The 24,183-nt window shown below is 39.8% G+C and overlaps 1 protein-coding gene and 1 long non-coding RNA gene across 13 annotated transcripts; one reads left to right on the forward strand and one right to left on the reverse strand.

Annotated features, from left to right (window-relative positions):
• Positions 1–128: 128 nt before the first annotated feature.
• Positions 129–22,944, forward strand: LOC136444964 (kinesin-like protein KIF2A). 12 transcript variants are annotated; one of them, XM_066442756.1, is made up of 22 exons: positions 129–345; positions 5,753–5,847; positions 6,054–6,149; positions 7,234–7,300; positions 8,854–8,883; positions 10,954–10,983; positions 11,698–11,811; positions 12,339–12,541; positions 12,894–13,004; positions 13,214–13,320; positions 13,613–13,703; positions 13,936–13,999; positions 14,240–14,331; positions 15,149–15,366; positions 15,577–15,623; positions 15,813–15,901; positions 16,268–16,381; positions 16,562–16,629; positions 17,020–17,121; positions 17,563–17,797; positions 19,832–19,904; positions 20,165–22,944. In XM_066442756.1, exons 1-22 carry the CDS (start codon positions 291–293, stop codon positions 20,302–20,304), a joined length of 2,241 nt encoding a protein of 746 aa, XP_066298853.1. In that variant the 5' UTR covers positions 129–290; the 3' UTR covers positions 20,305–22,944. The 12 variants fall into 12 exon arrangements, with proteins under 12 accessions (XP_066298853.1, XP_066298854.1, XP_066298856.1 ...); XM_066442757.1 differs by having other exon boundaries at positions 6,054–6,143; XM_066442759.1 differs by lacking the exon at positions 10,954–10,983.
• LOC136444968 (uncharacterized) lies at positions 9,737–10,719 on the reverse strand. Its single transcript, XR_010757367.1, has 2 exons — positions 10,355–10,719; positions 9,737–9,966 (listed from the first exon to the last, which is right to left on the reverse strand). It is a non-coding gene; the product is annotated as an uncharacterized lncRNA (long non-coding RNA).
• Positions 22,945–24,183: the final 1,239 nt, after the last annotated feature.

Below are 24,183 nucleotides of genomic sequence, written 5' to 3' on the forward strand. Positions count from 1 at the left end.
CTTTTTTTATTATCTTTACCCATCTTTGTCATTTTGCTGCCATCGTTCCTTAGAAACGACCGTCCACAAGCGGCGCCTGGCGGAGTAAACAGCGCTGCAACATGACGTCATGAGCAGGCCTTGCGCATGTCACTTGTATCACGCATGCGCGACGAAACTTTCAAAAAAATATTCAACCGATGTGATTCAGCGTAGAGACTGAGAGAAGACCGTGTTTCGTACATTTACCCGGCGATTTCGTTCGTAGAGTTTGCACAGAATTGAAAAAGAAGAAAGTTTACACTCTCATCATGGACTGGGGTGGCCTAAAAGTCGGCGTCAGCGTGCGAATCCAGCGTAGTGACGGTAAGTTTACCGGCGAACCTCCCGACTGCCCCCCTCCCTCCTTATGCAGAATTTCCATCCCAAATGTTTCTTGTTTAGCGCGTTCGGGTCGTTTTGCCCATCTTGTTCTTCAGCTGTCACTACTTTCTCAATTTTCGGCGTTTTGCTTGTCAATTTGGCACGATATCTAGCTTTTCTGAACTCGACAATGATGGAAATTTTGCGCGCCATTTCTAGTTGAGTTTGAACCCGGTGAAAATTTACGTGGGTGTCTGTCACCGAGGACACAAGTGTTTTGACCGGGGTCTGATATCACGGCCTTGTTGAGTCATCTGCTAATGTTTATTTGTACAAAATCTGACGACTGCACGAAAATAGTCCCCGAGTCTAGCGGTTTTGTTCATCAATGCGTTATTCAAATGCCGTGCAAGATTTTTTATAACCACAAATTTATGTCTCCTGTCAAAAAAGCTGTGCAAAATTGCTTTAAGACAGTCGGATATAGAACAGAGAGATCTAAACAAAGAGTTTACATAAATTGATTTGTTCAGAGATATATCACTTTTGTTTAAAAGTGTTGCAGCATATTGTGATTGATTGACAGGTAAATCAGACAGCTGTCATTTCAGGTGTCATGGAATGAACCCTCTTTGACCTCATTTGCATAACCAGGTGAAAACGTGCAATATGGATCACAGGACAGCTGATCTTTGTACTTTTATGTCTTCCCAATCTTTGCTTTAATTTTTGGGCAAATTTTATCTTTTTTTCATGATAATGTTTTGATATTAAATGAGAACAATATATATGATATTGGATACATTGATATAAAGTAATGGAATATGTCTGGCTGTATTTCAACATTTTCTGCATGAATGATCGCATACTGAATTTTTAATTTGAATAATCATGCTGGGCATCCCCAATACGGCAAAATCCTGTAGCTTTTCTGTCTGTAATTACCAGTGATTTAAAACGCATTACCATGTATTTTAACTGTATTAACTGTTGGTTTGCAGTGATGCCATTGGCAAGGCCTTTGCATATAGATAAATAAATTAATAATGTTTGTCAAAGATCTTTTTTCCCGGAAAGTAGCCACAACACAAGGATACTGATATTGATAATAACAGAAGGAAAGCTGTGTATTTCTGACAAAAGAAAATTGAGGTATTGCTATTTTCAAATGATAATTCCCAATTCCCACATATGTTCTTGGTGTGGCTCCGTCATGAAATCCCAAGCATTGTCTTCTATTTCACATTCAGTGAAATTTGCCAGTTGCAAAACTGAATCTGTGTAATCCAGATTATTTCTCATCAGTACACCATTAATGACAGAAGTGTTCATTCAAGTTTCTCACAAATTTGCAGTACTGAATTTTCCTAGCATTGCGTGAAAAACATGAAGGGTCCGTTTGTACATTTCCAGTACAGCATCAACTACTGGTGCATTTTGTTTGCGTCTCTGTGGTAATGACATAACCATGCAGTCGGTATGAAATCATCACATGATGTCATTATCCCAGCTACACCTTGATAACACAGCATGTCTGCTGTCCTGCATACTAATGGAGTCTGCACCCCGTGCTCTGACCCCTTAAATGCATTAACTCCAAGGCTCATAGAAGTTGGGCAGCGTAAAATGAAATTGTGCGCTGATACGTTGCCGATAGTTACGAGCTGAAGAAGCAGAAGATAGAACAAGCATTTCACACAAGTTCACTGTGAATAGGTAACTCCGAAACTTGTGAACATTAAATTACAAATTATATGCATAAATGTAAATATTTACAGTACAAAATCATTGGTGCGTTTATCTTACTTTGTCAACATAAAGGACCATCAGTCCCATATCAGACTGCCTGTGAGTGCTTGATTGCTAATCTGTCTGGCATGTCCCTTAGCAATAAGCAAACGTCCGTCTGAACAGTTCTAAATCCAATTGCCACAGAACCTTGCTGCAGGCTTAATAATTAGGGCTGATTCGTTAATGGCACAAATTGGAGTGTAAAAACTAGACACAGTGGTAGATATTAGGGTCAGGCCAGACACATGTGATTTTATGTAAGAACTGGGGTCTTTCTGACCTGTCATGGTGACAGTGCAAAAATTTACCTTTCACTTAATTCTGTACAACATTTACATTTTGAAAGTTGACACTATAATTTTGATGGATATTATGTGATTTAGATCATTTAAACATGTACACAAATTCAGATAGCAACGCACCTTCTCTACCCAGCTATATAGCTAGTATTTTAACCTTCTCCCTGCTATCTAACTCTGTAACCAAGGCAAAAGTCTGCCAAATGGCTAATTCAGTGTGCTAAAGCAGTAAAGGTTCAGCTATGGTAGTACAGTATCTAAAACCACTGAGAGGGGATTAGAGAAAGTGAAAATCCATCACTTTCCCTTCTTCCGCTATCTTAAGCCTGAGCCTCTCCTGTGATATGACCTACGCTGCTGATAGATGCATGTTACAGTTGTGTCACAGGAAACACTGTTTGGACAGCTGCTGGGTTTGATATGATTATCACTAGCCACAGCTTAGTACATGTACAAACTGGCCTAGCAATAGGCACAGCAATACTACACATTTCAGCTGTATTTACAACCTACAATGTACTTTATACTAAATCACAGTTTTCGATAGAATTTTTAATGATCACAGTCACTGATCAAAGTAATTTTACTGTCGGGAATTTTTATCAATTTTAGGATAAATCAAAGAGGTTTCTGAAAAGACATGCTTAATCTTTATGCAACACTTGAAATCCTAAGCATTAACTGATGATTAAGTATCCTACAATGAAAACATATGAAATGCCATAAATTTAAAGTATTTAGTGTGTGGTTCTGTGTTGGTTTAACTGTGTGAATTTTCAACACCTGGTAGCTAGGTGAGCCAAATTGTTCCCTAGTAACTCGCTATCAATGCCATAACAACACGCTGTACAAACAGACAAATGTAAATCAAATAGTGTTAACAGTACATGTACCTGACAACAGGACATATATTATGTTGTAGTTGCCAGGGTGCCACACACAAACACAACTTTTTCTCAAGTGGTGATAGTCTGTGTATATTTAGATCATGTGATTTCAGACCTCTGTGTGAAGTTTACTATTCGATGCACATACATGTGTTAACTGTAAGCACTATTTGCCTGCCAAATATGGTAGGAAAACTCCTTCTATAAAACCACTGAGTCATAAGACCAAGTCATCAGTTGACTTGTCAAGTCAGCAGCAAGACTTGAGTTGGTCCTGTGATCAACAGAATACTGAGAAACTCCTGATCGATTGCACAGATTTTACCATTGATTGAATGACTCAGTCTGAGTCTGACTCTCTGTTGTTGTCATTCCCATATATTTTTGTATGACACACAAATGAGAACTTGACTTTCAGTATTACTGATGTACGTCAGTCTAGTGCATATAAGGTTGTTAGTAGGGGCTGTTAAGCCAGAATTAGTTTTCTCATGGGTAAATTCTAAAGTTAAACCATTGCTGTCAGTCTGCCAAAAGCCATGAGCTATACACATGTAGACTTACATTACGAAGAAGGAACGGTTACACAGACAAACGCATGAGCAGAAATGTTTTCTGCCTCACGTCAGCAAGTTACAATTTGGAATCACAGTCGTAAATTTGCATTAGGCGTTTCAGGCTCTCAGACAGTTAATGAGCTGACATGTTATAAAACATTGATGAACAGACCAGTAGTTATAACGATGTTAGCATTGATCTAGATAACTCTCCACTCAACAAAATGTTAATGAGTAAGTGTGTGACCCATCCTTGGACTGGCAGTTTGGCAAGCTCCTTCTCAAGTTCTATGACGAAAAATTGCAACTGAAAACCAATTGTATGTACAACTACAATGCTATTTTGCCCTTTGGCTTGCCTATGATTATTCTAGACTTTCAACTATGAAACCGTACACGACTGAAATACATATAAAATGTGTTCACTGAGCCTGATTTAGTACTTAGAGCCAAACTGTGAAGAGAGGGATAGAGTCAAGATTGAGATGAGAAGTTGACCTTTGATCCCAAGAGGTCAGGGGTCAGAAGAAGGGTCCAGCTGTCAGCTAGTCGTCCCACATAGTGATCATACTTGGCCATGGCAAATATACTTCTATATGATACGTGTGGCACTTCTGCCGAATCAGTAGCATGGCAAACATGCTTCAGTCTGGAGTGTTGAGATATCCTCTTAGATACTCGTGTGACGGTGTACATGTAGAGAGGGCTCGAAGAATACAGAAAAGGATATGTACAACTTGCAAAACAATGACCTTAGAGGCTAAAAATATTCGGGCTTGGTATTATAAATCATACATTGCAGGAAACAGATTAAAAGTATATATAGCAAAATGTCTATGATTTGAGGTTGACAAGAATATATGACAGAAACTAAAATAGATACATATTCAAACATACCAATGTGAAGGTTAACCACTAACAGGGTAAGGATTAGGTCAGTGAGTTCATGCCCTAACTAGGACTTGTCTACATATGATATCTTTTCTTCTATCTAGTCTTGAACTTGAAGGTACTGCTGTCAGGAAAAGGCGCTAACAGTTATAACTGATTTTTTGACATCTGAAATGAAGCATGTGTTAAAACAAAACTTCTGCTGCAACAAAGATTGGTCAACCAAACATATAATTATGTTGGTTACTACTATATATAAACTCTGTCGCATACTTTTGCCCTTACAATCATTGAAAATTAAATATAAACAAAAAAAGCAAGAAACAAAAATTTGGGTATGATAGGTCTTACTCTAAGCTGTCCTTATATATATAAATGATATATCACATGAGTTGTTAGCCTTGAAAAGAAGGCACGACTCTCTCCGGAAAAATACTGATATAAAAGAAATTAATGCAGTGTTCTCGCCAGAATTTTTTCACAGCATAGGGGTCAGGTACAGAAGGCCAACTTTACGCGGCGCAAGCTACGAAGAAATTACCACAGATAAGGGAGTCCAGCTTGTTCCCCTGGAAAATTTTTGAATTCATAACCCAATGAGACACTATTTCCTGCATTTTGAGGGATATATTTTGTGAAGTAAAGTTTTTCCTCTGTTACAGCCTCATTCTAAAGCCAAATATGAACTTTTCATAAGATTTATGAAGGGTCACAAGGTTCTTTCCAGAAAGAAACACCCCTATGCTGGTTGAAACACAGCATAGGGGTCCAGACCACAGCATAGGGGGTCCAAATCACAGCATAGGGGGCCCCTATGCTGAAAAGGCCTGGTGAGAACACTGTAATGTCAGTAAAAACAATATGTTTCCCACATCCTTTAGCATAGGGAAATATACAAATTATATTTTGTTTATTGTTGGCTGAAAATACACTGTCACATTTCTGTGCATTTGTTAGCTAACATTTCATCTGTCCTCTTTTCCAGGGCGCATCCATGCAGCCATAGTGAGCGGGTTGAATGATGAGCAGGAGAGTGTGACAGTAGAATGGTTCGAGAGGGGAGAGACCAAGGGCAAGGAGGTATGACATTGAATTCTTTGTATTCCAAGGTCATTCTGTGTCCTTAAAGTGAGGTCAGTCGAAGTTGACCTTGACAAAAATATAGGTCGAATATGTCAAAAAGAAAATTGCTGACAGACAAAGGAGAATGATACTGTTTTCACACACAGCACAACCCCTCTACCTCTGGTCCTCCCCTAAAGATATGTCCTTTTCTATATTCATAGATTGAGGTAGAGAACATCTTTGCTCTGAACGCTGCCCTGAAACCTGCAACACAAGCGTCCCTTCCTGAGGTCCAACAGCCTTCTGCCAAGGTAACAGTACGTACAAGCTTTCAAATAGTTACTGCACATATAGCTAAGGAAAGTGATCACCTATCAGTTATCATATCATAAAATGTTTTGAACTTTGAAGACTATCACAGATATGTATGATTCTGTGCTAGTCGTACAGAGTTCGAAATACTTTCCAGCCATTGTTGTATGCATATGACAATCTATGTAAAAATCAAGTGTACCTTAGTTAGTGTGTAAGCTGCATTCTCACTATTTATGCCAGTATTTGAGCACCCGTTCTCCCAATGGTAGATAAAAGATGAGCAAGCTTAAGTTTATGATCTTCCACCATTTAAGGTGGATTGACGTGTGGTATAAACATAAGACACTCATGACATGATAGCGCTTGTAAATTATTCATAGCCAGGGCTCCCAGCTGTGTCTGGTCACCTGGACACCTTTGTCTGGTTCTGTTACCAACTTCTTTGGATGCAGTCATAACAGAATCAAGTGCCTAGCAACATATAACCACAGACATTGTCACATACAAAAAAGCAGGAGAGATATGCAAATATCCAGCTAATTATTCATTGCTCACAGTCGCTGAATCAGCCTGTAGTTTTTATTGTTTTTATTGATATATTTATAAGAAGTCCTATTGTAGAAACTAAAATGCAACATTTTGTTTCTTGTCCTGATACCCCCCATGAACCTTCATGGTATATCCCATTACTTTACAGCCTCATCAATTAGTAATGAGCAAGGTTTTCTAAGTCATTAGGTCGCTTCAAATATTCTCATCTCAAAGCCAGCTTGGGACTGTTTTGAGTTCGTCTCACCACAGAGGCTTTACTTCCGATCGTAGCCATGATGTTTTTCTCTCTAGAAGATGATTCTGATGGTCCACAATATATAGTGAGTGTTGTTCTATTGCATATGTATATATGTTTCAATCTATGAACATGTACGAGAACAAAGCCTGCATCTGGAAATGTATATTATTTGACATTGATGTAAATGTTCCAAAGGCATAAGAATGTAGGAGAGAGACCGGACAATTGACCATCAAAGCAGACTTCCAAGTTTATTAGCTAATGTAGCCAAATCTAAACTTTGTCATCATTTCCAGCCTTCTCGCCCTTCGATGGCAGTTCCGCAAGGCCGTAGCATCACACCGAGGGACCAAGAGTCAAGAAGTGAGTAATGCTAACATCGTAAAATATCCGTCGTAAAGAGCCATCTGTAATACTAGTTTAAATCCTTTTTATGTTATGGAGTGAGCCACTTGTAGAAAACTGGCAAATGTTTAGGTCAAGGTTACATGTAAGTACTTGTGTCTACATTTTTAAGAATATGAAGGAATTTTTTATATAGTAAACAAAATATTGAAACCCAGTGTAACCCAAAATATTGCATTGTGTGGGCTGTTAATAAGAGGGTTAATGATAGTACTACAGGTACACATTGTATCTAGGATTATAAGCCTAGAATAATTAACCAGGCAGTCTATCCTTTGTGTATTCTATCCATGTACAGTCTGTACTTCATTTTGGCACATGTCTCTTTGTTAAGTCCACTTTTGTTGTTGTCCCCTTAATGTTGTTTGCCTCTCCACCAATACTTTTGTCTTCTTGCTGTTTTCTGCAAAGGGAAAACAAGAGAAGAACACATGACACTGGTCACTTTGAATTTTGGAAGACATTAGGGGTTTGGAAAATATAATCAACTGTAAGCCTTATAGTCTGGAATTGTTGCTAGATGTATAAAAAAAATTACATGCTGATTAAAAGAGTATGCTTCCCTTTGTATTAAGATATCTTAATACATGTCACAACTTTTATAGACATTGAGATATTTGATTTTAAAGTTGATGTGTTTTTTTGTTCAAATTTTAAATGCCTTTTCAAATTACATAAGTGACCGTTAGTGACCAAGTTCTTTTCGGGGTCTCTCTTTCTGCTTCTTGTATATTTCTTGCAGTTTGTTTAGCAAAGCCGCCTAAGTAGATTATGTTTTAGAAGATAGTATTTATCGTATGGCCATGGTAAGAGCTTGAGGTGAACAGTTGTACCATGAACCCAGCGGTCAGCAAGTTTTGGTCTACAGTTTGACCATTGCTGACCGCTAGGGCTGAAGTCTTGTGGTCAAAACTACAGGAATGTACCTCAGAGGATATCCCCAATGTCCTACTGAGTGTGTCACAAGCTGGTTTCCTATAAATTCAGGTAATCTTATTGTGATAATTATGAATTTTGAACAGCTGCTTTTTAAGCAATGTTTCCATATCATAGCCTAATATAACTGCAAGTGGAATCAAAGAAAAAGGAACAAGGCAGTCTCCTTTAGCCCTCGACAAAGACAACACTTAGACCAATGGTACAACTTTGTATCTGTCTAAGGGAAAATATGTTCTGTAGCTATTTTCTGTGGTGCTTAATTCTATGCCAGCATTTTTATTAACATGCATACAGTCAAAACTGTATATGTGTTAGTATATATGTTGCGTCACAGGTCTACTCATGGGGAAAAAAATGTGTTCTTGTCAAGTTGTGATCATTATACATTGTAGTTACAACAAAACATTTGTTGCTATCTTACTAACTAACTCCTGTTCAACATTGATATATCTGCAATGTTGTGCCTGTACTGTACATATGCTCTGCTGTGGTGTTGTCTTTGTCTTTCACCTTGTGTTGTTCTCATTGTCACTTCTCTGCACTATCTTCTCTCTCTCTTTCCGTCGTGTTAGGAACTATGAGACGATCCTCTAGTAGAACAGGTGAGAAACCACCAACAATCCTGTACACCCCTGGTTCTGAAGTCTTGTGGTCCAGCTGCATATTTTAACATAGATTTGGGCCACTGGATTTAGAGAGTAGGGGTGTTCAGGACTGGTAGAACTATTTCTGAGGTGTTGATTTGACAGTGGTTATAATGTGACTCAAAGGGTAATGCTTGTTAATAGCATGGTTTCTAAGTTAAAATTACTAAAACCTGTTATGAAAATTACCTGTACAATATAATGTAAATACATTTTATCAAGGACATTATATAGGAAGGACTGAGCACAGAGTCAGTCCCTATTCAAGAACCTTCGGTTCATGGTTGTAAAAATAATTAACACCCACATACGAATCACCCCCAGATTTGCATGTATTCCAAGCGGCCCACTATTGTAACACAAATTCAGAATGACCAGACCAGGCGAAGGTGACTTTGTTTTTGAGTGATTTTCGAGACGATCGTCAAAAAACGGGGAAGCTGGAAGACAGTGGAAGTCCCAAAAACCACACAAAAATGTCGACAAAGCTACCACTTTCACTTGCATGTTGTGTGATTTAAACAAGTTTATAAGAGAGCCGTCTTCACCAAGCACAAGATCAAGCAACACAACACAATATCATTGTGTAGTGTATTTATAAGTTAGTTTTCTAAACGATCTGTATTTTTGAGTTACATATTTTTAAAAATCGTACCTCCAATATCCGTTTATAATTTGCTGCAACAATAGTCTGGCGTAACCGAACTGTGGGGAGGGGGGATCTTTATTCATCGCTACCGTCAGGCAAAAACACTTGCGTCAAGCTAGAATACCGACTAGAAAATTGAAGAAGAAACAATCACACTAGAGATTTATGAATTCAAGAAATCCATGTATTTATTCAATATTTACAGGTAGTGTTACATTTTACTAAAAACAGAATTTTGGAGGTTGGTTCCAACAAACAATTTGATGCGTAAATCTTTATTTATCTTCTACGTTGTATTTTCGCAAGGACTATATAATGTCCTTGATTTTCGGCAGCGCTGTATCGTGGGACGTCGCTCTGGTGGTCATGCCCCTTCCACGGAAGTTTGCAATCTGCAAAAAAAGCACAAAGATCGGGAGTCGATAAGATTGCCAGGACATGTTCCCCGTGCAAGTGCTGGCATAACAAATGGCTTGACTTTGCAAACAACCCCCGAAATACGGACATGTCCACTTTATTGGCTCACCGTGCAAGGCCATCTACGGAATTTGTAAAAAATTGAGGAATGTTCTTGCTCAACGATCAGAAAAAAATCGCTAGCGATCTGTAGTAAACTGTACAATAATGTAAACAAAAGCGTTCGAAGATTTAAAAAAAAGCGTTTACTTATACACAAATAATGATGTAACTATGTTTTAGCAGCATAAATCTTTGAATGTTCTTACATGTTTTACAGTCAAAAACTTTAAGAGATTTCCACGAAAAAGCCTGTAAACTCACCAATCTTCACCCTACAGCGCCCGAACACATACCAAAATGGCCGCCAGCGTTTTCCCCAGAAGCTGCTGCCGTTTGCACACGTCACGTTTGCTTCCCAAATAAGGAAATCCGCGGAAACTACAGGCATCTCGCCCGTAGTTCGGGTAGGTTCGGGCCGTGTTCGGCCAGCATCGGAGCGCGTGACGTCATGATCGGGCTCATTTGCAGGGTTTTGGCGGGAAGACATGAATTGAACGGGGGAGCACAAAGGAGCGCCGCCGGAGGGCGGAAACAATAGATCGCCGCGGGGTTTGGCGGGTCTGTACAATAGCGCGCAGCGGGGGACTGACTCTGTGCTCAGTCCTTCCTATATAATGTCCTTGATTTTATGTACACTAAAACCAAAGAATCTAGCATGAGTCTCATTCACCACAATAGAAAAGGAGAGACACAACAGGCCTATAAAATTCTTGCAAGACTAGATTTTTGTTTAGATTATTTCAAAGATTTAATTCCATAAAACAAATATGCTGAATATGAGTCATGTTATCACCACCCCCCTGTACATACACCCCTTCCTCCCGTCACCCCCACTCCTGTTATGTTTGTGTACCCCCCAGATTCTCTACGACGTTCCAGCGCCAAGGCGGGTAAGTGTGTTGTGAGATTGGCCATTATTTTTCCAAGGATCTATTGGTGCAAACCACTTCCTACTTCAAATTTCAGCTCTCAGTGTAGTCATAATTTATGACAGATCTTCAGGCAATGATTCTTATTTTCCTGTCTACTTTTACAAGTACATTAGTAATCATTAAAAGTGATAGTCAAATAAAACCACACCGTGTCCTTTGAAAAAATGGTCAATCATTTCAATTTGATTGTAAACCCCCCTGCCTTCCATCTTTCCTATTCTCCTTGCTTACAATGTGATTTTGCTACCTTAGTTATAGAAGCAGATCTATGAAAAGAAACATTTGATGGGATTTTCATGCTTTTTGATTTGAAATTGCTTTCCAGTTTCTATCAGCAGCTTGCCAAGCAGGCTAATGCATTATTGACCACTAACCACACGTAGAAAGCAGCTTTTAGATCATGTTTGCCATGTACCGTATCTGACATTCTAGTTTCAATGTGTACAATAGTATCCAATGCTGTATTTGCTTATGCAGACTGAACTTGGCCAAGCACACTGTATTTGTTCTGCATCCTCAAAAAATTTGCTTTGTCATAGGCTGAATGAAAAAGTCATAATGGTAAAAGTGCACTAACTTCATATCGCTATGCCATTTGTTTGCAGTCATACCTTCATTAGTGTTGTATACACAGCTTTCTCATTGGTTGGAACTTTCTCTCTCTTGCTACAGTACCAACTGCCAAATCACGACCTACCATCGTACCACCGGCACAAAATGGCGACGCGGCGCCCGTTGCACCACCCGCTCCGGTGGAGGCAGGCAAGAAACAGGCTATCCCAGCATGTAAGCAACCTGCTTTGATTTTCATATTTGTGCAATATTGTGTACCTGTATTAAAGAGGTTATTGTTATGAAATACAAAGGGGCCATCTCTGGATTACATTCACCTAACCTCCAATAGTTTGAAGTATTTAGGCTGGATAAAGTGGTTTCTTTCAACTTTTTCAGAGTGGAATTTGAAGTAGAGTCCTTATTAGATATTAGCCCTTACATATGAAAGTTGATCAGTGTGATGTGACCGATAGCTGTTGTATGGCTGGAACACTTGTGTCTTACACAAAGGGTGGATATAATGGTTGAAAAATACAAACACAAAAATAAGTTTCACTTCTCAACAGGACTCCAATCAAAATTCAAATCCGTTTGATTTTGTCTCTGTTAAGTAGTTTTGGAAATGTGTTTATTTTGTGTTATATATTTCATATTTATTTTGATAACTGTGCCTGTGCAATGCATGTCACATTTTTTGTATGAAAATTGAATAAAAAGAACATGGAAAAAAATTAATCCCTGTTTTTTTTCCCTCTCAGCCCGCCGGCGCTCCAACTGCGTGAAGGAAGTGGAGAGGTTGAAGCAGGACCGTGAAGAGCGACGGAAGCGGATGGAAGACGAGAAGAAGCGCCGTGTGAACGACCCGGACTTCGAACCCGGCAACCCCAACTGGGACTTCCTACAGATGGTCCGCGCTTTCCGGGCGAACCTGGACATCAAAACTATAACTAATGCAGACCCTGTAAGTCTCCTGGACATCAAAACTATAACTAATGCAGACCCTGTAAGTCTTTATGATGACAAAACACATACGTTTTAGATAGACACTAGTTAAGTGTTGAAAAAAAAACAATGGCACTCACTGAAGAGCCCCAACGAGTATACATCTTTTTTATGAATTTTTTTATTTTATGCAAACACATTAGTTTGCAGGAAGGAGTGGTTTAACATTTGACTTGAGGACCTCTGGTAGTAGTGTGAAGCCTGAAGGTCTATATGAACATGTACAAATAGAAAAACAACAAAGTTTGAATCCCGATGTAGAACAATATGATATGTTGTTTTGTAAAGTTGAGATGATTTTTTTCCCCCAGATTGAGGACCACCAGATCTGTGTGTGTGTCAGGAAAAGACCACTGAACAAGAAGGAGATGGCCAAGAAGGAAGTGGACGTCATCACAACTCCAGACAAACACAACACAGTGGTGAGTTCTCTACAAAACAAAAAATGATTGTCAAAAAGGCACACGAATAGTTACAGTAGCATCTCATACTACTGAGGATGTTGTCCACCATTTATGCCAAAAGCTAGCATGTTTTCATACTAGGACATTGGGTATATCGTGCATTAACACTCATTCATGGATTCATTCATTCACTAATGCAGTTATTTTTTCTATCATTGCCTTCCCAGGTCCATGAGTGTAAACTGAAGGTGGACCTGACTAAGTACTTGGAGAACCACACCTTCCGCTTTGACTATTCCTTTGACGATTCGGCTTCAAACGAGACAGTTTACAGGTGGGTGGCACAAGGTTATCTTCAGGTAGAGCATTGTCTATCTTCCCCAAATGAGTTCATTTTATAATAAGTGTGCTTTCAAGTTGTACCCCCATATTTTTAAAGTCAAAGGTTTGTAACTTGAAAAATTGTTGAAAGTTTGATCTCTATCTTAAGCAGGTTTTACAAAAATCATCTGTTGCTGTTTTTTGCAAAGCGTCACCTGTCTGAATAAGTTTGTATTGCATATAACTTTGTACAAGTAGTCGTCTCAGTCTAGTTTTGAAAGGACAAATTTCTTTACCTGTTTCAGATACACAGCCAAGCCTTTAGTGGAGACCATATTTGAGAGAGGAATGGCCACCTGTTTTGCCTATGGACAGACTGGAAGTGGCAAAACCCATGTAGGTCAACTTTTCATCCTAACTTTTATGTAACAATAGGGAGAAACATGACCACTCCTAGAAACCTGATAAAGGAAATTTTCACTGGTCAGTAGATCAGATATTTTATGTTCAGCAAGTTATTATTGTGTAGATAGGGTTTTAGAAGTGCGTTTATGTGTGATATAGACGAATGTATTTTGAGACCAATTTTGTTAATGTGTTCTTTGATACCTTTGTGTTTCTAAAACAGACGATGGGCGGAGACTTCAAGGGTAAGGACCAGGACACGTCCAAGGGCATCTATGCACTCGCTGGTAAGTTTTGTCAAGTATTCAAATCGAACACCTGAAGAACAAATGACCAAGTTCCCTGTAGAAATAGTTTTGTCCAGTTATTGGAGCAAATTTGTGGAATAACTATAAACAGAAATCATACTTATTGTAAGGATCTTTTTTTTGCAGAATCTACATTGTGCTTCCCTCTTACAGACTTTGTGTCAGCTCACTGTGTTGTACATTCTATGGTACTGATGGCTTCTGTATTTTGTTTCCCAGCTCGTGATGTCTTCAAGCTGCTAAACTCTGCAGCCTACAAAAACCAAGACCTGATCGTCGGCTGTAGCTTCTTTGAGATCTATGGTGGAAAGGTGAGCAAACCTAGAGACTTTAACTATTCTGTTTATATTTTACACTTGAGTTATCATTAAGTGTTGGGCTCAATGTTTGAACCAAAATCCTTTTCTCATAAATAACTCATCCTTTTGTAGTAGGGACACAGAAAACTGTTCAATATTCGAGCCAAATCAGCTTTTTGAAGTTATATTCCTTGAATCGATTACCTTGTTAGAATCCTATAAGAAAACCTGTGGCCCTCTTCTGACACAAAGCAAAATGGGAAATATTTCCATTGCTTACTTAGAGATACCAACAGTATGAAGTTTGGTGACATTATTGATAGCAAGATTAGTACATAAATAGACATCAGAATAAACCTAATGGATGAATTTGAACCACACAAACTGGTTTCATCATAGGGAGGATTTTGCTCACAAACTGTCTATGTCATTGTGTACGTCTGTTAAGAATAGAACACATTTGAACGGTATTTGAACCCGACCCGTAAAATAGAGCCTGGCGTCTCGCAGTTATTCACTTCCTGCTGGTGGCCTGGCACCGCAAAAACATGCCGTCAAAACATTTCCAGATATCGCTATCCAATTTTTGTAACTATTCCTCTTCCTCACTTGCATAAAATACCAACAAAAATGGCTTATTTTTGTACTTATCTGTCGTAAATCAGTCAGATTGTAACCAAACACTTGCTTTTTCTAGGTTTGAGGAATGTCATTGAAATACGATGACATGGCAGTTTTTGAGTAGAATCCCCCTTTGACGACATAAGTTTGTGTCATTCAAATTTGTCTATTAAGACAAGGAAAATAAAAACATCCTGTTGTGTTTCAGGTGTTTGACCTTCAGAACAAGAAGCACAAGCTGCGAGTTTTGGAGGACGGGAAACAGCAGGTCAACATCGTGGGGCTGACGGAGAAACACGTCACCACCGTGGACGACGTCCTCAAACTCATCACCGAGGGCAACAGGACCAGGACATCCGGGACGACCTCGGCCAATCAGCACTCCTCGCGCTCACACGCCGTCTTTCAGATGATTCTGCGAAAGAGGTGGGATCTCCTGCAAAAGTTGTTTTCACACATATGTAACAATTCATCTCCTTTTTTTTACAAGATAAAGCCTTGAGCACATTTAAGAGCCCACCACAGAAAGCGCTTATCTTTAAAAGTAGGGATACCCCTTGGTGTGTGATAGAATGTTCTGAGTCAGCTAGGCATCGAAGTGTCTTTGCTAATGAATTTGTTTTATCTTTCCACCAGGGCCACAAGAAAACTGTTTGGAAAGTTCTCCTTGATCGACTTGGCAGGTGAGAAAATATCTTCATGAATGCAATAATGTCATACATTTGTTCTGTGATTTGTGAAGTGTATTGGCACCTAATGTACAGTTTTACATGAGCAATATCTAACTGTTGGCTAACTGTTGGCATTAAGTCTAGACTATAGCTTAAACGTGTTACTGTTAACCCATTTGTACTATCAAACAATTTGTGCAGGTAATGAGAGAGGTGCAGACACCATCAGCTCTGACCGACAGACACGCATGGAGGGAGCCGAGATCAACAAGAGTTTACTCGCTCTCAAGGTGAGTCAGAAAATGTCTCAACCTACATTTGTAACTAGTTTAGCGGATTGTAAAGGTAATATTCTAGTCCAATCTTCAATATTAGGAAGGACAGACACACGTGTAAACAAAAATTCACTTTGTCTTGGAAGAGACAGTTCTATGAGCACAACTAGTACTTAGTCCTGTCTTTGTGAATGCAGGTCTTTTGGTAGCATGCAACTTCGGTGAGCAACAACAGCAGGGATTCAAACTTTTTGATCCCCCAAATTGATTTCTATTCAAAAGCTTGCACAGAGCCCCAAGTTTCTAAAAGCTTATTGCAGACTAGAATAAGCTTTTGATATGTAAGAGTAAATGTGAAATATTTCTCTGTTCCTGTCACAGGAGTGTATACGAGCCCTAGGCCGGCCCAACTCCGTCCACACACCCTTCCGTGCCAGCAAACTGACCCAGGTACTCAGAGACTCCTTCATCGGGGAGAGGTCCAAGACTTGCATGGTGAGTTCTACCTCAATGTCTTCTCAGCGACTGTCTTAGAGAACCAACTATTTCGATTGCTTCTGTTGGGAAAAATAGGCTCAGTACTGAGTCAAATTTAACATAGGTAAATTAATACACAAGATAGATGATATCAAAAGTAGATTTGTTATTTGGGCCTGACATTTTTTTGTCCTGCAGATTGCGATGATCTCTCCTGGGTCGAGCAGCTGTGAACACACCCTCAACACTCTCAGATATGCGGACAGGTAAGGCCACACCTAACTGTCATCTCCCACCAACACCTGGAAACTTCTTACACTGGTCACTACAAATCTGGGAAGACGCTGGAAATGTGGAAAATCTATACTGTTGCTGAATGTATTGTTAATAAGTATATACTATAACACGTCAATTGAAAAAACATGTCCTTCTGTATGTTATGTTATCTTTGTTTCTGCCAGACATTTTGCAGCAGTAAAGATAGTTGACTTTAAAAGTTGAGATTTTCTGAACTCCCAGTGTCTATTCGAATAGAACGTGACCAGCGTCCTCTGTTCTTCACTTCCATAACCACCCTTCACTAGTATTATTCTCTGACTCTTCTTTTCTAACATTCTCTCCACCTTTTTCCTCCTCGGAATGCCCCCACCTTATAGGGTTAAGGAGTATGGATGCACCCCCTTGGCCCTCCAGGATGCCTCAAACCAGCATGGCCCTTACGGTCTCCTCAGTCCTGGCTATGACCCAGGCAGTCCTGAGTATGCTATGCTTCTGTCTAAGCTGCCTGTCTTTTCTTTCTTGTATACAGCCAGATGATAAAGCCTGAAACGTGGAGATGAATGTTTGCATGTGTGTATGTGCGCATGTGTGCGTGCGTGTGTGCATGTGAGTGCCCTTGCATGTATTGTGAATGGCCAGAAAAGATACTTATTAGGCAGTGATATAATGATACTAAGTCCTTTTTCAATCTTTTCACCTTTGGTAAGGCTGCTATAACAGGGAAGGGTCCAATGTTTTGTTGACGGAAATTCAGCATGCTTTAATTGCTTGCCTCTGTGCATGTGTGAAACGTTACAAGCTCTCCAAACGTTCCTCAAATGTGCAGAGGAACAAGGCCAAAAATATCTTATATTTTGATGGCAGTCTAAAGATATCTCTTATTCATCCACTAAATTTTGTTAATGATTGCTTTGATATAGGGTTAAGGAGCTGGGCCCAGGCGACCCAGGTGTCCCGGGACCGTCCCAGGGTCTGTCCGCCATCCCGGAGAACAGCCGCAACAACAGCCTGTCGCCGCAGAACTCCGACCTGCAGCTGCTGGCCACCCAGAACGAGGGGGAGGTGTCGTTCGAGCTGCTGCACTTCCACGAGGCCTTGCAGGAGCTGCAGGAGATGGAGGAGCAGGTGGTGGAGGACCACAGGAGCGCTGTACAGGTCAGGACTATAGCTGTATCTAAGGAGCGCTGTACAGGTCAGGGCTATAGCTGTATCTAAAGGGCGCTGTACTATGTACAGGTCAGGACTATAGCTGTATCTAAAGGGCGCTGTACTATGTACAGGTCAGGGCTATAGCTGTATCTAAGGAGCGCTGTACAGGTCAGGGCTATAGCTGTATCTAAAGGGCGCTGTACTATGTACAGGTCAGGACTATAGCTGTATCTAAAGGGCGCTGTACTATGTACAGGTCAGGGCTATAGCTGTATCTAAGGAGCGCTGTACAGGTCAGGGCTATAGCTGTATCTAAAGGGCGCTGTACTATGTACAGGTCAGGACTATAGCTGTATCTAAAGGGCGCTGTACTATGTACAGGTCAGGGCTATAGCTGTATCTAAGGAGCGCTGTACAGGTCAGGGCTATAGCTGTATCTAAAGGGCGCTGTACTATGTACAGGTCAGGACTATAGCTGTATCCAAAGGGCGCTATACTATGTACAGGTCAGGGCTATAGCTGTATCTAAGGAGCGCTGTACAGGTCAGGACTATAGCTGTATCTAAAGGGCGCTGTACAGGTCAGGGCTATAGCTGTATCTAAAGGGCGCTGTACTATGTACAGGTCAGGACTATAGCTGTATCCAAAGGGAGCTATACTATGTACAGGTCAGGACTATAGCTGTATCTAAGGAGCGCTGTACAGGTCAGGGCTATAGCTGTATCTAAAGGGCGCTGTACTATGTACAGGTCAGGACTATAGCTGTATCTAAGGAGCGCTGTACAGGTCAGGGCTATAGCTGTATCTAAAGGGTGCTGTACTATGTACAGGTCAGGACTATAGCTGTATCTAAGGAGCGCTGTACAGGTCAGGACTATAGCTGTATCTAAAGGGCGCTGTACTATGTACAGGTCAGGACTATAGCTGTATCTAAAGGGCGCTGTACTATGTACAGGTCAGGACTATAGCTGTATCTAAGGAGCGCTGTACAGGTCAGGACTATAGCTGTATCTAAAGGGCGCTGTACTATGTACAGGTCAGGACTATAGCTGTATCTAAAGGGCGCTGTACTATGTACAGGTCAGGACTATAGCCGTATCTAAGGAGCGCTGTACAGGTCAGGACTATAGCTGTATCTAAAGGGCGCTGTACTATGTACAGGTCAGGACTATAGCTGTATCTAAAGGGCGCTGTACTATGTACAGGTCAGGACTATAGCTGTATCTAAGGAGCGCTGTACAGGTCAGGGCTATAGCTGTATCTAAGGAGCGCTGTACAGGTCAGGGCTATAGCTGTATCTAAAGGGCGCTGTACTATGTACAGGTCAGGACTATAGCTGTATCTAAAGGGCGCTGTACTATGTACAGGTCAGGACTATAGCTGTATCTAAGGAGCGCTGTACAGGTCAGGACTATAGCTGTATCTAAGGAGTGCTGTACAGGTCAGGACTACATGAGTACTAGTCTCTGTATCTCAAGTTCCCTTCAAAAAAGTCATTGGTAGAACATTTTTGGTAACATTATCCTGGATTGATTGATAGGGATGTCTATAGCTCAACTGGTAGCAACCTCACAGTTGAGCTCCTGGTTCCAATTAGTTGCTAACTGGGAGACCCCGGTTCAATCCGGGACAGGACATTTCGGTTGGGGCTGTACCGGTCTTTTGGAAATGACGTAAAATGGGGTTCCCATATTCGATGAGGTGCCTCAAGCACATTAAATGGGAACGGCTAGCAACCCCTCCCTGTAAGAATATACCCTGCTACTGAAACAGCAAGGAAACTTGTCCACCTACATTGTATGTGCCGCTAGGCACTACAAGGGTCTGAGCGAATGAACGATCCTGGGTTGATACCACTGAACCTTGCAGGTATTGAAATAAGGTATGTATTAAGTAAAACAAAAGAATGAGAAAAAACAATATTCAACTGATCCTTCAGTTTTTCACAAGAAGAATCATAAACTTAATGGTTACATGACACCAGCAATGTTTGTTAACATAGATGACCTGTCATTTAAACGCGACTGCCTTGTTTCCTAGGAAATGGAGGAGATGGTGATTGTAGAGCAGGGTCTGCTGGAGATGACTGATGAAGTGGACTATGATGTGGAAGGTATGTTTGCCATAGTTCTTAGTCCCTCTGCCATTCATTCCCACTGCTGCATAAGTCACACCAAAACAGATGGTGTTGTTTAAAGCTACTGGTATCTTGTAAAGCTTTGTAGATATTTATTGACAGTTCGCAGTTTCACAAAAATTCTGAGAAAACCTATTCTGTAGAAAAATAGTACTGAAACATACAATTCTGATTGACTTGTACTCTAATTTCAGTAGAGTAAATGCTGAACTAAATTGAATGTTTATATTCTACAGCCTACTCATCCACCCTGTCTGATCTGCTGGATAAGAAGATTCAGAAGTGGAGTGACCTGAAGCAGAAAGTGGACACTTTCCGCATCAAGATGAAGGAGGAAGAAATCGCCAGCAAAAACATCAAGCGGCCGCCATTGTGAAGAACCCCGGCCGCACAGAGAGAAACCCCCCGTCATTAGAAATGGTCTGATCTAAGATCAGACCTTTTCAACAATCCTGGTAGATTGTTCCATTCTTGGAAAGGGATGTCTCTTGTAAAATAATCTTCCCTTGTTCACTGGTTGGCATTTTGATGCAAGCTTTTTTCTGCATTAGCATAGAGCAAGTTGGACCAAGCCATTTTTGGATAGGGTATTTTGAAAGCTGTTAGCTGCATTTAGGTATCAAATTACTCCATCATAAATTATGATAACATTGTCCTGAGAGGTCAAAATCACTTGTCTAACATTATACATGTCATTTGCAGTTTTCCATTGATCTACACAAAGTGAAATGATTTATGTATTGATTTATTTATAGTTTAGTTTCCTTAACTTTATGATTTGTTTCTAATTACTAATGATGTTTTTCTAACCCGAAATTTTCAGAAGATGTAACAAAGCTATTTCTCACAATGTTGTCAAAGTCAATGATACCTTAAAGTCATATTCCCATAGCCTCACTTTTTCAGGTGGAAGTATCAGGTGAAACAAAAACTGCTGTTGCATAAAGTTGTCCTGTTTGTGGTTTGGCAATGGAGAAATTTTATCCAAGCTATTCAAAAGGCATAACATATAACATGTACTGTTTCTCTTATTCTTGTCAAACCTATTTGAAGATGTTTTCAGACTTTCAAGAAAAAGACTATTGAGTTTGAGAGTACTTTGATAGAAAATTTAGTCAAACATCTTTCTATATCAGAATTTTAAACAAAAGTGTCTATTGAAGGTGGGACGAAGACCTGTGTGCCCAAGTTTCTAACTGCAGGGCTCTGTGAAGTAATTATGGCAATAAGTTGGTTTGGAATCTGTCTGTTTGTGTTTCTAAGTCGACACAACAATAATAAACATACCTGCTTTGCTACTTGGTCCTATGCAGTTAGAAGCAACACCTATGCAGTTAGAATTTGTTGGGTAAAACTCCCTCAATCTTTTTACAGGATCACTTCTTTCAAAGTTCCAAAGAAATGGCTTTTTTTATCTTGGCACAAACTCTTGGTTGACACAGAAGGCATTTTGCAAGCATTCATGTATACAGAAGGCTAGTACTACATTTCAATGATAGTGTCATCCATACATGTGTACACACATCTGGTTTGTGGCTGTTGTGTCAATGGCTATTTCACAACATTTTCAGTAAATCCAAATAAACAGTAGACAAGTTCTGCATGGAAAGTAGATGATAAGACAGGTCTATGTGATATGCCCTAGAATTTGCTGTTTATTTGATTCTACTTTTGTGTATGCTTCTGAGCCTGGTTGTGTATTAAGGATGCAAGCTCTTAACGTTAAACACACTTTTGTAAATTCTAGACTTCACAACTTTGTTATCTTGAAATGCAACTGCATCATGAGATGGTCAGTGATTCTCTCAATATGTTACACTGTACAGATTTATGTATCATACATGCTTGCTATGCGTGCTGCAATTCTGCTATGTTTACTGTTCCAAATGTTCAGATTGTCTGTGTTACAAAATGTAGATATTCCACAATGGTTACACTCTGTCCTCTTTAATACTACACAAGCAAATCATCTATAAACATCTAATTACACTCCATGAAATTGCAGTCAATCGTTACACAAACAAAGCTTTTAACCACACTTAGATAGTTAGAAATCCTTGGATGTGAAAGTTTCCTAATTCCACGCTTTAACACCAGTTATTGTGCCATGCTCTTTACAATGCTCACATGGTTAGGAGTAAATCTGAATGCAGATATGAAATGATAAAAATATGAAAAAAATGTGTGATTGAGGGGTCACCCTTAGATACAATTTGGATCTTACAATGTGTACAGTTCATATGAATCTTGAAGCAGCATTAGGAGTACTGCTAAGGGTTTGATAACTTCTAAAGGGGGGAATAGAGAACTTGCTACATTTGGCAGTGTTTTATGAAGAATGCACTCAGTAGTATGTGTTAGTGTTGTGAAGTGAGTACAAGCTTGCATGGCACTGAAAACTAGGTACCATGTACCTCCCGCACCCCTCTAGAACTTTGGTGGTTCTGTTGTGGCCGCCTTGGGTTCAAAGTGCCTCAGCTTTTGTGTGTGTGAATTGTGAATGATGTGTACAAACTTTATTCATATATTACCAATGGAATATGATTGCAAAAAAAAAAAGTTTTAAACGTTAAGTTGAAAGATGTGGAGAAAGAGCACTAATTATTTCCTTCCGAGTTATTTCCAGAACACTGAAGATTAAGTTATGAAAATCTCTACATGGTTTTGCCCTTTTCTTATGAAAATATGGTGATTTACTTCTCTGTAACAATGAATGGTAAGATATCCCTTTTTTCTGTGATAACAATTTTCTTTCTAAAGTAACAACTATTACTTCAATGAAGGTCAGACTAACAAAACTCTTGTGTACAGAAATGTTTATGTTATCCTGAATACATTTAAGATTCTCTAAAACATTTCTTCTGGAAAAGGGATATTTTACTTTTATGTTACTTTCATAGAATGGCAAAGTACATGTCACCAAAGGCTCTATTTACCTCCTATGACCTGATTGTTATGTCTGCACAACTATTGTATATACTTTGTTATGAAGAAATAAAGGATTGCAAGCACTTTGGTTTTTGCCTTCTCTATTCCTACAAATTATATGTGTTGGGGCTACTAACAGTGGGGAAAAAATGTTATCAGGTTGCCCAACCCGTTTCAATGTCAGATTATATTGAAAGAGCTAGTAGATAAAAAAGACACAACAACAATAAACTATTTAACCTTCTAAATTGTGAATGAAGGGAAGGATAGACATTGAATATGCAAAAAACTATGGTCATCTCATGCTATGGTTACATTACCCAACTGGGGCAGTGTATATCAATGAATATTGCCAAGCTATAACCTTAAAAGGGTAAAGCAGGCATCCTCAATTGAGGTGAAGCATAATGCTTTTTCAAGTAGCTAGTGGTAGTGCTATGCGGCTTCGCCACGGCTCGCGTTTTTGGCCAAGCACACCGGGTCACCCCTACTCTTCTCGATACGTGTGTTGGGTTCTTTTACGTGCAGAGTTTTGAGGCTTACGCCCGAAGCTCCCTCATACACGGGGCCGCCGGCTTTACGTCACCATCCGAAATTACGAATGCAATCCCTTACAACATGTCCGAGCTCGAGTCGACCACTGAGGTTGAACGCGGGCCCTCGGATCCACGGAATTTGATCCAGATGGCGAATCAGCGGGGTTGCGTTACCGCTTGTGCCACGGGGACATGCCCGCCTTATTAATGATAAATACTTTTTGGTTCTTTTGTGTTTTTTGTTGTCCTTTATATCATTCCTCAAGACTGCCCAGTCGGGCCCTGGACTGGAAATGTGACCTTATCATCACCCAGGGTGCCCACTGGATTGGGGTCACAAAGGTCACTGACCCAGATAAACATGTCAATCATGTTGAAGATGCTCCAAATCACTTTCACTTCTTCTCTTCATGTGTTCGTCACACTACTAGTGATAAGATATGTAAAAGGTCAGGTCACTTCAAGTTATAATCAACGTTCCTTTGCCGTAACTCTTTGTATCTATGTATTACTAGTATACCAAGACCATGTCTTTTGGTTCTTCTTTAATCTCCATTTACTTGATATGCTTCTGAATAAAAAGGGCATGTCTTGTTTATCTTTGTATCTACGTCTCGATCATTTGAAGTACGTCAATATTAAACCGTATGAAATACTGTATACACCGGAAACGATAATCTACAAATAGTATACATGTATGTTTCGGTTTGTTTGTTTGTTTGCTATCAGGGTAGCATGCGCAGATGCCAATTATGGTTCTTGCGTTTAGACGCAATGAAGCTTTATTCAAA

The sequence above is a fragment of the Branchiostoma lanceolatum genome, chromosome 11 (assembly GCF_035083965.1).
Source record: "Branchiostoma lanceolatum isolate klBraLanc5 chromosome 11, klBraLanc5.hap2, whole genome shotgun sequence".
Lineage (NCBI taxonomy): Eukaryota > Metazoa > Chordata > Leptocardii > Amphioxiformes > Branchiostomatidae > Branchiostoma > Branchiostoma lanceolatum.

Coding starts and splice junctions, on each gene's coding strand:
- LOC136444964 (XM_066442756.1), top strand. CDS start 291: ATGGACTGGGGTGGCCTAAAAGTCGGCGTCAGCGTGCGAATCCAGCGT. Junction 8,884..10,953: donor ACGATCCTCTAGTAGAACAG/GTGAGAAACCAC, acceptor TGTACCCCCCAG/ATTCTCTACGACGTTCCAGC. Junction 13,005..13,213: donor CAGACAAACACAACACAGTG/GTGAGTTCTCTA, acceptor TTGCCTTCCCAG/GTCCATGAGTGTAAACTGAA.